This window comes from Thermobia domestica, chromosome 3 (assembly GCF_964235325.1).
Source record: "Thermobia domestica chromosome 3, izTheDome1.hap1.1, whole genome shotgun sequence".
NCBI classification, from domain to species: Eukaryota; Metazoa; Arthropoda; class Insecta; order Zygentoma; family Lepismatidae; genus Thermobia; species Thermobia domestica.
The window spans coordinates 206,867,121-206,882,548 of NC_137456.1; the positions used below are offsets into that span (position 1 = coordinate 206,867,121).

General features: G+C 35.7%; 1 protein-coding gene across 1 annotated transcript in view; it reads right to left on the reverse strand.

The window, feature by feature from the left end:
• The window catches only part of Dh31 (diuretic hormone class 2), a 623,319-nt gene that overhangs the window by 83,402 nt on the left and 524,489 nt on the right, over window positions 1–15,428 (reverse strand). Inside the window, exon 3 of the mRNA XM_081752142.1 lies at window positions 1,075–1,179. Within this exon, the coding sequence (XP_081608268.1) occupies window positions 1,075–1,179 (105 nt within the window). The remainder of the gene's footprint in view (window positions 1–1,074; window positions 1,180–15,428) is intronic.

Genomic DNA, 15,428 nt, shown 5'->3' on the forward strand with positions numbered 1-15,428 from the left:
TACAATCATGCTAAATTTAATCATTGTAACCCTACAGCAACTGCCCAATAATTTTGGGGTGTAATAGGTGTCCCATATAAATTACATTAGGAAGATTTTTCAGTTACCCATAAATCCACTCTAAAGTCGGGAATATCTAGTTTTGATTCCTTACTTAGTTTAAGTTAATGAAAACGTACAAGCATACCGAATTTCAAGTTTTTATTTCAATTCCAAGTACCTAAAATTTGAGATTATAGTTAAAAAGAAAGGCCCATTTAAATAACATGGGGTATTTCTTCGTCCCCGCTTTCAACCCCTTAAAAATTCACTTTTGACAATTTTCCTGTAGGTTAGTCCCGAAAACCTACAATCATGCGAAATTTTAACTTTCCATGTCAATCGAAAGTACCCTTTTATTTTATGTCAGTTCAGGTAGTTTTATATATAGTTAGGATAGAATTCAAAACATATGATTTTTAACCTGCTGGATTTTCAATATAAAGACAACTTTCTATGATAGCCTTAATACTATCTATTAATATTTTAAAGCATTATTGTGAGAGAAATTTCTGTATGTAAGTCCTGCGGTACTTTCAGAATCCTGAGTTACTTCAGCAACAATTTTTATAGAGGGAGTTTGGCTACAGGCATATAATTTGAAGTACTCACCAACTACCTCCATAAAAATTATTGCGGAAGCATCTTAGGATTCTGAAACATGGATATTTGGAAACTAGGGCACATATTAGTTCGTAAGTGAAGTCTTGATCCGACTACGGTAGGTCCCATAGTATGGGTGTTTAAAGCTAGTCTTTTCGTGTTTATGGCGGGCTTTAACTCCAAAATGACGAATATCTGCACTCAGGTTGATCTATACTTTTTATCTTATCTTAGTGTCAGGAATCACCTCCCAAACGTTGTCCATATTGTTTTGAAATACCCCGTATATGTAGTTTTAATCTATATCAAATATTGGTCCACGCTTCATGCAACCCGACTCATGAAACAAAAGCTTAATTGTGTAAAGAGACTAAAGTAGATGATGTGTATAATAAAGGATAATGAAGAAAGTAAAATAAAAAGTGAACTTACTTTTCTAGGTCGTTCGCCCTCATAATGCTTTGTCCTAGTCTTGCCAACATTTCAAGAACATATTCAGGATCAGGTTCGTCTAGGTCTGAGATATAACTTTTATGGCTGCAAAAGAACAAAAAGAGAATCATACTGTTAAAAGATGTCAACCTATAGCGTACACACTGCGGCAATTAGAAAACGAAACTTACTTTTTTATATGAAGTTATTTTCGACACGAAGTTTTTCATGGTGCTGACTCTTTAGTGTGAACTTAGGAACACGTGCCGAAATTTTCCATTTGGTTGGCTGCCAGTGTAGCGTTTGACGCGATTAAACATTTACTGATATTTTGGAACCTTGTGACCGTTCCAACAATGGAAGAAAGACCGAGTGTTAGTTCTGTGTACACTGAAGGAAAACTCCAACGGAAATATTTCCAGACCTGCCAACCTGGGAGGAATTTTAGGCGGGAGACTTCCTCGAAATATAAACTATAATCATAGCAGCCATCTGAGAACGGATAGACTATCTGTATCTAACTCTCTCTCTCTCTCTCTCTCTCTCTCTCTCTCTCTCTCTCTCTCCTCTCTCTCTCTCACACACACACACACACCCGCACGCACACGTGTAAACACAGCTTGGCCCTAAATTCGATCCGTTAGTTTCTACTGTGAGTGACCAACACAAAATTATCTAATGTTTTTTTTCTTTACTGTGAGTGACCAACACAAAATTGTCTAATGTTTTTTTTTCTTTACTGTGAGTGACCAACACAAAATTGTCTAATGTTTTTTTTCTTTACTGTGAGTGATCAACACAAAATTGTCTAATTATTTTTTTATTGTTATAACATTATGATCAGGTACATAAAAGTTTAGATAGTAAGGAAAAAAGTATAGGTGTTTTCCTTGATCTTTCCAAAGCATTTGACTTAGTGTTACATAGAAATCAATACCTCTTATTCCAAGATTATGGAATAAGAGGTATTGCGTCAAAATGGTTTAAATCGTATCTGCCAAAATACATACTACATATCGGGGAAACAAGAAATATCATGTGGAGTGCCACAAGGATCCGTATTAGGGCCGTTATTATTTTTGATATACATTAACGATCTATCATGTAATATTGCTCCAGCAGAACTATCCCTTTATGCAGATGATTCTAATCTTATAGTAAAAGGGAACACAAATGAGGATGTCGAAGGTAATGCAAATGAAATCCTTTATACATTATCTCAGTGGATTAAAGAAAATAAGCTTAAATCAAACATTGAAAAGACACAAGCAATCAATTTTCATCATATCCGCATCAAACATACGCAGCCTGTGAATATTTTAATTGAAAATAACGAAATAGACTATGTCAACTGAACTAAGTTCTTAGGAATTTGGATGGATAAAAATCTCTCCTGGGATGTACAAATAACTAAGCGTAGTAAAAAAATTAAATCAAATTTATTTCGCAATTAAAGTACTTTAAAATGTTTTAAAAGAGTCTACTTTAAAAACAATTTACTTTGGATTATACCAGGCAAATACAATATATGACATTATATTTGGGGGAAATACAAAGTCAAGGTAATTTTTACAATACAGAAACGAATAATAAGAATGATGGCGACCGCTAAACCAAAAAATCACTGCAAACCAATATTTAACAAATTTCGTATACTCCCAGTACCCTAGGTTCGTACATTTTAAATCTACTGATATTTGTAAAGAGACACCTAGAAGGTGTCCTTACACGAGTAGAAGAAAAACATGATCATGATGCAAGAAACAAACAAAACTTTTCTATTGTAGAACACAGAACTGTATTTTATGAAAAAGGGTGTAAATACGCGGGTATCATGCTTTACAATAAACTTCCCAAAGATATAAAGACTCAGGACTCTGTTGGTAAATTTAAAATAGAACTACAGAAATATTTGTTACAACACTGCTTTTACTCGGTAGAGGAATACATGAATTGCTAAGTGGATAAAAACTACATGACCTACAGTAACTAGTGTCATTGCTTGTTTTTAGCATTTGATATATCTTCAAGGATTTCTACATACACTAATAATAATTACTTACGCTATTTTTAATATCATGCAAAATGTAATGTATAATAAGATGTAAGATGTAAGGCTTAATTATTAACCTAGTGTGTGTAATTTTCATTATTATTGTTCTTTCTACTTTTGTTTTATATATAAATGACGTGTCCACTTCATATGCATTGCAATACAGTGCTAAATGTATGAGAATAGGACGAAATAAACACAATACAATACAATACAATACAATACAATGACACCAAACAATGTAAGCTGTACTCTGAAATTCAAAGACAGCGACGAAAATGGGTAGTTTGCCGTCCTCCATTGCCACTCCGAAATTGTTAAAATTACAATTCAAAAGTGCTTATTTTAGTTATTAAAATATTTTTAGATCCTCTAGTTTTTGTAATTCATGAAAGTATAATTATAGAACATTTGAACAGTACGACTTAGTAAAAAAAAAAAAATTGCCGTGACGACATGGACAGAACCAAAGAATACAACATATTATGACAGAATGATCAATTTTAAACTTTTCATTTCACTTAAACTTCACTTCGATTTATGTTGGTCATTGTAGTTCTTCGTGGCTTTGAAAAGATCTGGTGGTGGAACGAAATTTTATTTGGCTCAGAAGCAAGCTTTACTGTAATAATGGATGAAAGCGTTCCCTCTAGACTCATGCTGGCCCGAAAGGTTGTTTTATTATTTCTAACCATAGAAAAAACTCTTTCCTCTGAAGCATTTGAATGGTGAAGCACAAGCACTGCCTCCACTACTTTGGCCAGATATTTAAAAGTCTGACCCATCAGTGTTCTCTTTCTTCATTAAGAAAATCCAAATTACGTCCATTCTCAGTAAACCACCTTCTTTATCTGTTGCGTCCTTCCATATTTCTTCACTCACATCGTCTTCAGCGTTGATACATTCTTTGATAACATTTATGTCGACAAACTTGGAAGCCAATTTGTTCAAAAAGGTAGCCATGGCCTCATGTAGATAATAAATACAAGGTTTCTCAGACTGTAAAAACGTGTTAAAACTAGAGAAGAGCGGTAAGACAGGTTGGGTGAGTAGCAAATAAATTTTTATCATAGGGTCAGTAAAAGCTTTTTTTTTTTTTTTTTAATCTTTTAAACCTTGCTTGTTACTCGTTAGATGATACAAAATAGGACTTCAAGGCAACATACTGTATCAAATCCTACTTCCAATGTCAGCCATTAAACAGAAACATGATTTAGGATTTTTCTGTATTCTATATCACAAAATGAGCAGAACTCGTCCAGGAGTCCCTTCCTTTTAGTGCTATGTTCAAAGCAATGGAATAAATCCACACAAAAGTCCTCAATATCAAAACCAACAACAGACCCAAACTCTGACATAGCTTTACAGGTCATATTATGGAGAATATGGCAAGGTCATCCCATAAAAAAACATGAGCAGTTTCCCCAAAACTCTTGCTTTGGTTGAGTTAGATTTCCCATCATTTACGCGGGTGTTGCCAACAGATAGTCCTTTGCAATTCTCCCAAGGAATTTGATACTTCCTGAAGCAATCACCCATTTTGGCAAATATTCCCTCAGCTGTACCGCGTTAGGTCCTTTAGTAAGACACATGTCAAGAAACTCTGTAGTGATTCGCAGGCCCGTATCCAGGGGAGTCTAGAGGGGCCGGGCCATCCAAATTTTTGCTGGCACCCTAAGTTTTCACGGTAGGCTTGCAAATGAAATATAATATGGAGATGAACTATAATATGGTTGGATCGGGCCACCTCTAACTTCAGCCGCCGCCCCCCTACATTCTTGGGCTGGCTACCGGCCTGGTGATTCGTGATCTGGTTACATCAAAAATCCTGCCAGTAAAAGGGTTCATTTTTTCTAAGTCCGTGTCATTAGAACCATCTGTTGCCAAAGAGAAAAACCCACTATTTATTCTGTTTACCAAACTGGTATGGTAAAATGGAGCTAAAGCGCAGTTCAAAATACAAGAAGTCTTACTTCTGGCACATGCATATTCTTAGCAATTTTACTATCAGGAAAATTTTGCTTAATAGCAGTAGTTAGGTGATCAGAAAAAGAAAGCGGGATGTTTTCTTGCACCATCAAGTGTACCATTTTTACTTCGGCATTAATTACTTTGTCATCCTTAGACTTGGCAAAATTAAGTTTAGACTATTTTTTCAGAGAATAAGCCAACTATGCATGAGTTGAACTTTCAATATGCCTTATTACATCTTTTTTTCCTTTGGTGGGCACAGCTAACTTAATTTTGGCACACTGTACACGTAAAAAAACCGTCTTTACCAAGGGCAGGTTGTACAGTCCGCGGCACAAAATTTGTTACAAAAATTCTAAGTCCAAATTAATAACAAACTCTTGCCCAGTTTTCTTATGCATTCCCGCAATACATGTATCAATCGATTAGTTGCTTCTAATATTTATTCCAACTCCTCCCCGTCCTCCACCTCTCCTTGTCTAAAGCAGTGTGTGTGACGTAGTACACTCTTTCCATTCAGCTGAAAAAGAAACAGGAATCAAGTTTACAACGCTATAGCCATAAAACAGTCTTTTCCATTCGTTTGTTCTGAAATATTTTTAAGAGCCTAAATTAAAGGAAAGTCACACAATCTTCCCAGAGCTTCATAAATATCTTTAGTTTCATTCTTTTCTTTCTTTAAAGAGTGCAAGCTAGTAAGATGCTCCCTAAGAAATCTATGGAAATTGCCAGGAGCTCTAAAATATCTACGGACAGAAACGAGTTTTATTCAATGATTCATTGAATTTCTTTTCAGTAAGTGCAAGCAAATGTTTCAGGGGCGTCATTTGGGCAGGACAATAGGGTGTAATTCCCCCTCTCTTGAGCTTCATAAATACGTATTTTTTGATCAAATGTATACTAATACACTAATAAAACGTGAAAATCTTATGTCGCCGGAGAATCTCTTCCTCCCCCCCCCCCCGAATAAAGTCTAAAAGACACTGATTTTAACAACAAACCTATAGAGCTACGATAGCACATTGCTAAAGAGCTTACATTTGGTTTCAAGAGTCGAAGGTTTGATCTCAAGCCATATGACTTCCTGGGTGACATTGAGAGAGAGAGAGCGAGAGAGAGAGAGAGAGAGAGAGAGAGAGAGAGGGATTCAAGTATGGAGGCTGAGAGGGATGATTTGTATACACAGATTTAGAATTGGGGGGAAAATGATCGGACAGCATTCGTATTATGACGAAAATTCTGATTTTTTGAAAGATAAGAAGGGAAGTTTTCGAACTGCGAGGATCAGATTAGGCAGTTGTCGAATTAATGTGGAGAACTATTTTTAGAGCATCAGATGGTTACGTAAGGAGAGAAAGATCTTCAGAACTGAGGAATTAAGATTTTAAAAAATCTGATTTCGGCGACGAGTTTCGAACCACGAACCTTGTGGTCATCGAACCATGACTTTATCCATTCTGCTACGGAGGATTCTATTACTGGTTCACATACGTTTCCCTTAGCTGCGTTGAAAGCTACCTTAAGGGGATATTCCAAAAGTTGACTCGGTAGATGCGCCGTTCAGTTAGGACGTAAACCTCTTGTAACTTAGTTACAATGTGCAAAATGAACTTCCTCTTCTTCAGGACACTTTTTAAATCTTTAAAATTTTTTACTATTGTTTTAATTAAGTTACATTTGATAGAACCATCTGATAAAGTAGTGCCAAGCCCTGTGCGTCATTGTCTGTTAGGTGAATGGTTAATGTAAGTTACTTTTACGTGGATGGTCCGAGCTTCCAATCAAGACCATTCTTATTGATTATTTTATTTGAGCTACGCTCATACTGTATATTCCACAAGTTCAAGTTTGAAGTAATGTAGTCACAGCTAGTTTAATTCGAAATAATTTTCCAATATTATATTTGTTACTAAATTTAAAATACATGGCACTCCTCACTTGTTTGTAGCCCTGCATAAATGCAAAATTGTTTTAAAAGTATATTTTACTTTCAAGTATTATTGTTTTTTTTAAATTGTCTTCAAATTTATTTTATAATTATTTTCTATTTCTTAATTATAACATATTTTCTATTTATATTGTATTCTATTAAATATGTTACACGTTTATTATTTACATTTTATGTCTTACCTTTGAAGAGGAGCTTTTGACAATTCAGAGCAGCAGGGACATACACAGGATGCAAGCCTTGGCAATCCAGAGCTTTTGCCCCCATGAAATCACTACTTTTTTGTTTGTATATATATTTAATTTTATAGATGGTGATAGCAGGGGCGGATCCAGGGGAGTGTCTTTGGGGTGATCGCATTCCCCAGAATAGGGAACTTTTTATACTTTTTATTTTAAAAATAAAACATATCCTAAGTATTTTTCATCTTTGTATAATAAACTTAAATTAAAACCTAAAGTAGATAGGCCTTACTTCCTTAAGAAAGTTAATTCTACAGAAGAGCTACTTCTCCTTTTCTAATTTTTTTCTTTTCTTTTCTTTCTTTCTTTCTTTTTTTCTTTCTTTTTTTTTGCAATCCGCTCTTACCTTGATTTGACTTCGAACGACCGCACCTCCCAAACAATCATCCGGGATCCGCCCCTGGATGATAGACATTTTAGTAAAATATGCCCTCAATCGCTGAAATAAATTCCTGTCAAGCTTTCGATCGCTGAAGTAAATTTCTGTCTACGGCCCTGCAAAACAGTGACGATTTTAGGGAGTGATCAGTTAGTAATGCCTCCCTGGAGCAACGACACTTCCCCAGAAGTCATATCTCCGATAATTCAGAATGTGATTTGTGCATTATCACTTTTCACTCTCAGTGTCTTGAAACGCACCAAAAAGGAACTGTTCTGAAGTATTTACTGGTTCTCCCTATGACCCCATTTCAATATGGCCAACCTTGAACATATACACATCTGAAATATCACCTTTTATGTCAGTGATCCCGAAAACTATCCATTCGACACAAATATAGGATATTTTCGAATCTTTATTCCTGTCACCCTCCCATTGTCAACTCGAAGCCAACCAAGGCTTATTTTGGACTTACGCAGCATCCACAGTGTCACTTTTCATCTTTGCATATGAATTCGACACTAATTTCGTTCGTATTTGACTACTTTTACATGTCACCTTCACCTCTTGGTAGGGATTTTTTCAGTATCTCGCCCCCACAACTATGGAGAAATTTCAACCAACTAAGTATAATTATAAATTATCATCTGAAACACAACAGTACGTGTGATCTTTTTCGCAGAGGAATTCGTTAACTACTGTTTCAATATCAATGTATTGGCTTTTTTTGCTCTGCATGCTGGAGATTGCCAAAGAGCTAAACTCATTCTGTACTATTGTGCTGTGAATATAGTGGTTTAATTCACTGAATACTCGCTTAGATGATGCTCTCGTCACAGGAAAACTGAGATATAGTTATAAAAGAAAAACGAAACGAAATATTTAAGTTTTACGTCCCACGTTATGCCGACTACGCTAATGGAGACAGTGATGGTGAGAAACGAATGAAATCGTTTAATGAAGAAAGTGGGAGGAAACTGGAGAAACCCGAGTACACTCATGCACACGGTGTTTGTCCATAATAAAGTTCATTCAGCGTGAGCTGGGATCGAACCAAGGACCCCATGCACCATAGGTAAAGTTATAAAAGAATAGGCGTCTAAACAAATATGGAGCACTACTATCAATGAGAGTTATATAAGATTAGATTTTTAGTTATTTCATTCTAAGTTAAAATTTCAATCAATCTTGTTCTTCATTAGTGTTCGAAAACTTAAAGTTGTTGCTACAAGGACGTGATAAATCTTTTCAGTAGACTTCGCAGTCCTCTCAACAGCTTCTTTTTCATGTAAGGCTAAAGAAGTCTCATTTTAGACATCGAGGAAAAATAGTGGAATTACGAATTTTCAATGGGCCCCGTTTTACTCTGGGCTCCCTCAACGCACTGCCGTTAGTTACATCACTGTTCACGATGCATGATGCAGCTTCTGCTTTTAGGAATACTTTCTAAGGCAGTACGATTTTTTTTTCTAACTGCTGTGTGAATTAAGTTGTATATGCTAGAAGTGTCGGTTAAAGGAAATTAAAGATCCTACACTCAAACACAAATAATCTCTTTCGAAACTAATGGAAAACGAAACGAATCGTCCTAAACATGTTACGCTTTTGAAGAGAAAAAGAGCAAAGAAGTAGTTGCACATATGCTTAATGGTGTTTCTTGGATACAAATTTATAACTTACAAAAGGCATGTTCACGTCATGGTTTGATAGATGAAGGGTTAGTAAAAGGAATTCTTACGCTGGTGGTCGTGGGTTCGAATATCTGCTCTTCTTGTTACTTTTTTCTCTTAGCTACACTTAGTTTGTGCATTCCAAACCTCGAAGTTTGGTTTGGATTATTTATGAAAGCAGGTAGAGAATTAATTGTAGTCGAAATTAGTTTCAAATATGAGATTATAATTACATATTTTGTCTTTAACTTATTACGTATCAATTTTTATATCAAATTTTCCAGTCTTTATTTAATTCATCTTCCGGTGTAATACAATGAACATTTGCAGAGCGACGTCAGTCGGACGAAAGTACTATATTAAATTGTTACTCTAATATACCTAGGTATTTGTTCATATATTTATAAATTTTTTACTAAGTAAAAACTTATGGCGGTCCAATTATGTGTCATATAATAGACCGTACGAAGGCGGACATAGCAGAAGGCGTATTGCAAATATCCCTGGTGATAAAAAGTAGGGGTCTTCTTCACTAGATTCGAACCACTGTTACAGGCGGTTTTGGTTTACATAGCAAGCATAATACCACTCGGCCACCAAGTCTCGCACGTTGGCCTCTTTATTAATGCAGAACATACTGAGACACTTACATTCACTGGTGTCGCGTAATGTATTTCATAAACTTTTGTTAATAAGTGGGTCGAATTAGGTAGCCCTCGAGAGGGCTGATGGTATTGTGGGCGAGCATTTATTAATAGCGTGTATAGTCCCCTTGGGACTCGATTACAGCTGCCATACGCCGTGGCATTGAATCCACCAGGCGAGAGATATAGCGTTTGGTGTAACAGATCGACCACGCATCTTCAACACGCTCCCAAAGATCATTAGATGTTCGTGGAGGATTGTTCGACCAGGTTTCTCGCAATGTTCTTGCAACAGAGGCCCACATATTTTCAATAGGGTTCAGATCTGCTCCATGAGGAACGCAGTCAACATTTTCGACATCAGGTTGAGTCTGCAACCATGTCTGAACGACATTTGAATTATGTATCGAGCTATTGTCCTTTTGCAAATATAATATGCCGACACCTACATGAGCTTTTATTTCCGGAAGCGTTTCATCCAGATGTTCCATATACTTGTGGGCGTTTAGGCGACCAGGAATCCTGTAGATTCCTCCGAAATTTGCAGCCTTGCATATCCATGCCCAACAGTGGACAGTTATATGTCCCATTCGACCAGAACGGGAAACGTATTCAGAGGCATACCTTTTTCCAGGGGAGGCGGTAAACACGCTTCCGCCCGAAGTTTGTACAGGAAAATATTTTGAAAACGACCTCGTCCCACACACGTGCATTATTTAACTGTGCAAACGCCAGACGGTCAACCATGTGGTCTTCTGTTAGTCGCTCCTTAACAGCTGCCCTGTATGATCTCAAACCAAAGGATTTGAGTCTACGACGGACAGTCGTAACATCGTCTGGGAAATTGGTTTCCTCTCGTAACTGTCGGGCAGACATGAAATGGTGCTCACGGCATTGGGCAATTACACTCTGGTCTTCTTCAGCAGAGAAAACTCTTTGTCGCCCACTTCCTCTTTTACGTCTAACATCTCCTGTTTCCTCATATCTCCTCCACCATCTCCGTGCTGTAGCACGGTTAACGCCATATCTCGCGCCTGCCTCGCTATAGTTCATGCCCGCATGCTCAATTAAAGCAATCACGCTGCTTTTAACAGAATCTTCGTAGTGAGCCATTTTCACACCAGAAGCAAAATGATAGCTTTGCTTAGCTGTTTGAACGGAACGTGCTTCATGTGACGTCACGTAACAAGGCGGAGTTTCCTCTCATTGCTGTAGACGTCTCATCTCTGGAACTAAACTCTGTAGTTCGATCGCAATTCATATGAGTTTGTGGTCGATGATATCGCGTCTTAGGGTTTCCCGACTTCGGTAACTCTTCATTTATTCAATACTCTGATTCTTTCAGCCCATGAAGGTTGAACCGACGTTTTAATTTTGTGTTCATTTGAAAAGTAGGTGAAAAAGGTTCCACAGACTCAAAAATGTGAATGTTCTTGAGCTAAGGAAATTAATATATCTGTAGTTTAGTATGAATTCCAATATCCAGAGGAAATCCTAATTTTAGAAATAATTATGAAAGAGACAGAAATTATATACCTAAAAATAGATGCGACATAAATATCCTTAAACTAAAGCCGTAAATGTTATTACTGTAGGTTGAGATAACCCATGAGTATGGTTTATTGGAATATGTGTAGAATATTTACAGAATTAGAAGTAACAGTCTAAAAAGAAGTTTTCAATAATATAACTTAAAAACTTAAACATGAATAATCATGAAGAAAAACAAACAACTGAATGGTATGAAAGTCAGAGTTTAAGTCTTATTTCTAGTCATACCTATATATCTATATATCTATATCTATATCTATATCTATCTATCTATCTATCTATCTATCTATCTATCTATCTATCTATATATATATATATATATATATATATATATATATATATATATATATATATATATATATATATATATATATAGTGATTCAACATATATGTTTACCTTCAAATTTTTGGATCTTCGGTTACATTATTTTCTAATTATTTATAAGCAAGGAACATTTATTTGATTTTTCGGTACTCCAATATTGTTTTTTTCTCAATATTATACAAAATACAAAATGAAAGGACGAATATAACTGCATATAGAATATAAAAGAAATTTCATTTGTACCCCTAACATTTTTTGGAAAGGCATATTCACCTCACAGTGTAAAATAACAAGTTGAGACCCTATCTGTTCGTCGTGCTGCCTATATTTTCTCCAATAAGAATTTGGCAAAGAAAGTGTATATATTACTTGCCCACATTAAAATGTCATTACTTTTTCCTTAGCACTCACCAACGTAAGTTGAAGCAAAGAAACTTAACAGTTTTACTAATATTTTTAATTGTCAAGTCCATAATTTTATTAACAAAATAACGGAGAATATTAAATTATGCATGGTATAAATTTTAACATTTTAAAACTTCACAAATTTTTCTTTACTCGTCAAAATATTAAGTTTAGATTAATTCAGGGGTGTGGTCGAAAAAGTTGATAACCCTCAATTTTATCGAAATTGAGTTAATACGTTATTAGGCATTGTTGTTGACGGCAGAAGGTACTCACCATCTTTCAGTTCAAAATTCCTAATACAGATTTCAGTACAAGTCTTTCTTAATAACCATCCACATCCCAGATTAAAATGGGAAAACTTGATTACCCTCGTTTGTCAAGATGGCAGCGTACACGAAGGATTTTGAAGCTCTTAATGAAAATGAACAAAATATGAGCTTCTCATCACAGAGTGGAGATGAAAGTAGTTCAATTTGTGATGACAGTCACAGGGATCCTGATTATGTCCCGGAAAGTCTCGAATGTCGTCTAAGTACAAGGTAAGTAAAGAAATTCCACAATATCATACGAGGTCAAGTACTTTGCTGGCTAGCAAGTTTTTCCACGTTTTAGTGATATCCTTGTAGTTGGTCAATATAACGTTTCTATTAAAGGTCTTGTATAGTTTTTGTTATTACCAATATTCCGTAATATCTATATTATTGTGTTGACTGAATGTTCAGTTATAATAAAGATGTTATATTTTAGCTTGTGTGGATTATCAAGTTTCTCCACATACCCTGTAAGCAATGGGTTGATAAAGATCCAGAATTTACGAAATAACGGAGTGTCAACATGTGAGATAAAAACTTAGCATGAACTTCATCAACGACGAGCACAAACTAGACAAAAATATCTAAGTAGTTACAAAAAAGCTGTAAAGGACGATGCAAATATGCATTTCATTAGCTCTGGCCTAAAGCAAGCTCCCCCAATACCACGACTAACGTCGTGACCAGCTTTCTACAAGCGCATATTATGGGCATATGACTTAGGTGTACACTTTCACGAACATAGAACAAAGATTTGTCTTATTTTGGGATGAGATGCTTGCTGGCAGAGGGTCTGACGAAATCATAATCTGCCTCGACAATTACTTCGAGAAAAATGACATCTGAAGTAAAAAGCTTGTTGCCTTTTCTGACAACTGCGGCGGACAAAACAACAATTGGAGGATGGTCGCTTACTGGATTCATATAGTGTCCACTAGACATTTTGAAACAGTGGGACTCCACTTTCCAGTTACAGGACACACCATGCTACCTTCAGATGAAGATGTTGGTTTAGTAGAAAACTACATTCAAAATCATGTGATGCAGAAATACATTCCAGGTACATGGCTGGACGTTTCGGAAAAGAGCTGTAGAAAGAAGGCTTTCCAAGTGTGTGACATGAAGCAAACGAATCTCCTAACTATAAGAAATCTTAGCGATAAGATCAAGGGCAGCCTCATTACTGCCAGCAGAACCTCAATCAAGCTGCAAGATGTGGTAAAATTTTCATTTTCTGAGGAAACCTCATTCACATTTTAGGTATCTATATCCTATAATATTGAAACCTGGGAGCAAGTGAATGTATGCAAGAGAGGAAAATCACAAAAATAAGGATTTAAGATTTACATTTCTGGTCTTTCGGTATCTGTGGCCATTTAGCCCATCACGCATGAGGGATGATGTCCCTCGGCGAGCACACTATCTGGGAAAAAGAAAGGAAGAAAGGATTGGTGAAGGAAGGAAGAGGCAAAGGAGCTATATGGTAGGTACTGCACCGACGTTTGCCTGGTATGAATGAGGAAAACCCAGAAAAACCTCAATCAGGATGGCTGGCCTGAAAAAGCTTTTACCTTTTTCGACTGAGTGCCTAACCGGGAATCAAACCCGAGACCGCTTGCACCAATGGCGAGAGCGTTAGCGACTACGCTACCACTCAAATGAAAGAAGTCTCGTAAGTATTCAGAGTTTCGACCCATTAGTCGTGAGAAAACGAAAGACAAATGTTTCTGTACAATTACATACCTTCAATTTACATTCAGAACTTCTACAATCACGCTCTGATGAACCTGGGCGCAGCAAAGTGTCCAATACTTGACGATCGTGAAGAAGACAGTGATAGCGAAATATATGTTATAGGTAACTATGGTTTCGTATATTTAAAATATTTCTGTGCTTTGCAATTTGAAACTAATAATACTGCACAAAGTTTAATACTCGTCCACTCTACATAGTTGTAATCTATTGAACAAAATACAATAAACTAATATTGTTAAATAATAATATTCCAATTTTACTTGGACATGTGAACACGATTTCTGGGATACTATTCTACTACAATAGTCAAATCTGTTTCTTGCGTTATCCAAGGCACGAAAACCAGTACAGATAACATACATACAATTATTTTTATGGTTGAAAAACATGACAACCCACAAAAATTATATTAATTACCGCAATAAATCGTTACCAATTTAGGCAAAAAAGAGTTCCATTAGATAGTAATTTTGATGGGAACTTCATATGGTTACTTGGGTTGCACAATTATGCGCATTAGTTGTGAGCTTTAAATTCATTTTCTGAAAATTTTACTCCTTGAAGGTTATCAAATTTTTCGACCATACCCTTCAATTTGTAGTAAACAAAGAACTGTACGAACAATTTTAATTCACAGTCGTATACATTTTGTATATTTTGGTGATTTATTAAATAAATTTCAAACACTGACTTCTATTTAAAAAAAAAAACTAAAACTTTCGGTATTCTGTCTATTTGTTACTTGTTTTATTCGAAGTCATGTTTGAAAGGTAACTAACCGTCTTTCTCAGCAGAGTTACACTTCTAATGATGAAAATATTTCGTTGCCGTTTAAACGTCTGTTCCAAGAAAATAAAAGTGGATGGAAAAGTCTTATATATTTAATCATAAACATGCAAGTAAAAATTTTGGGGACTATATAAAGTAGTGTCGTTGATTGATAATATAAAATGTTTGTATTTTTGTAATTTGTTGATTAATTTTTGGAAATGTGTATTATTTTCCCTTGTTTTATTTATTTTTCCTTATTCTTATATACAAGCTATAGGACATATTCTGTTGCAAATTCTACTTTATTCATGATCATTCTTGATCCC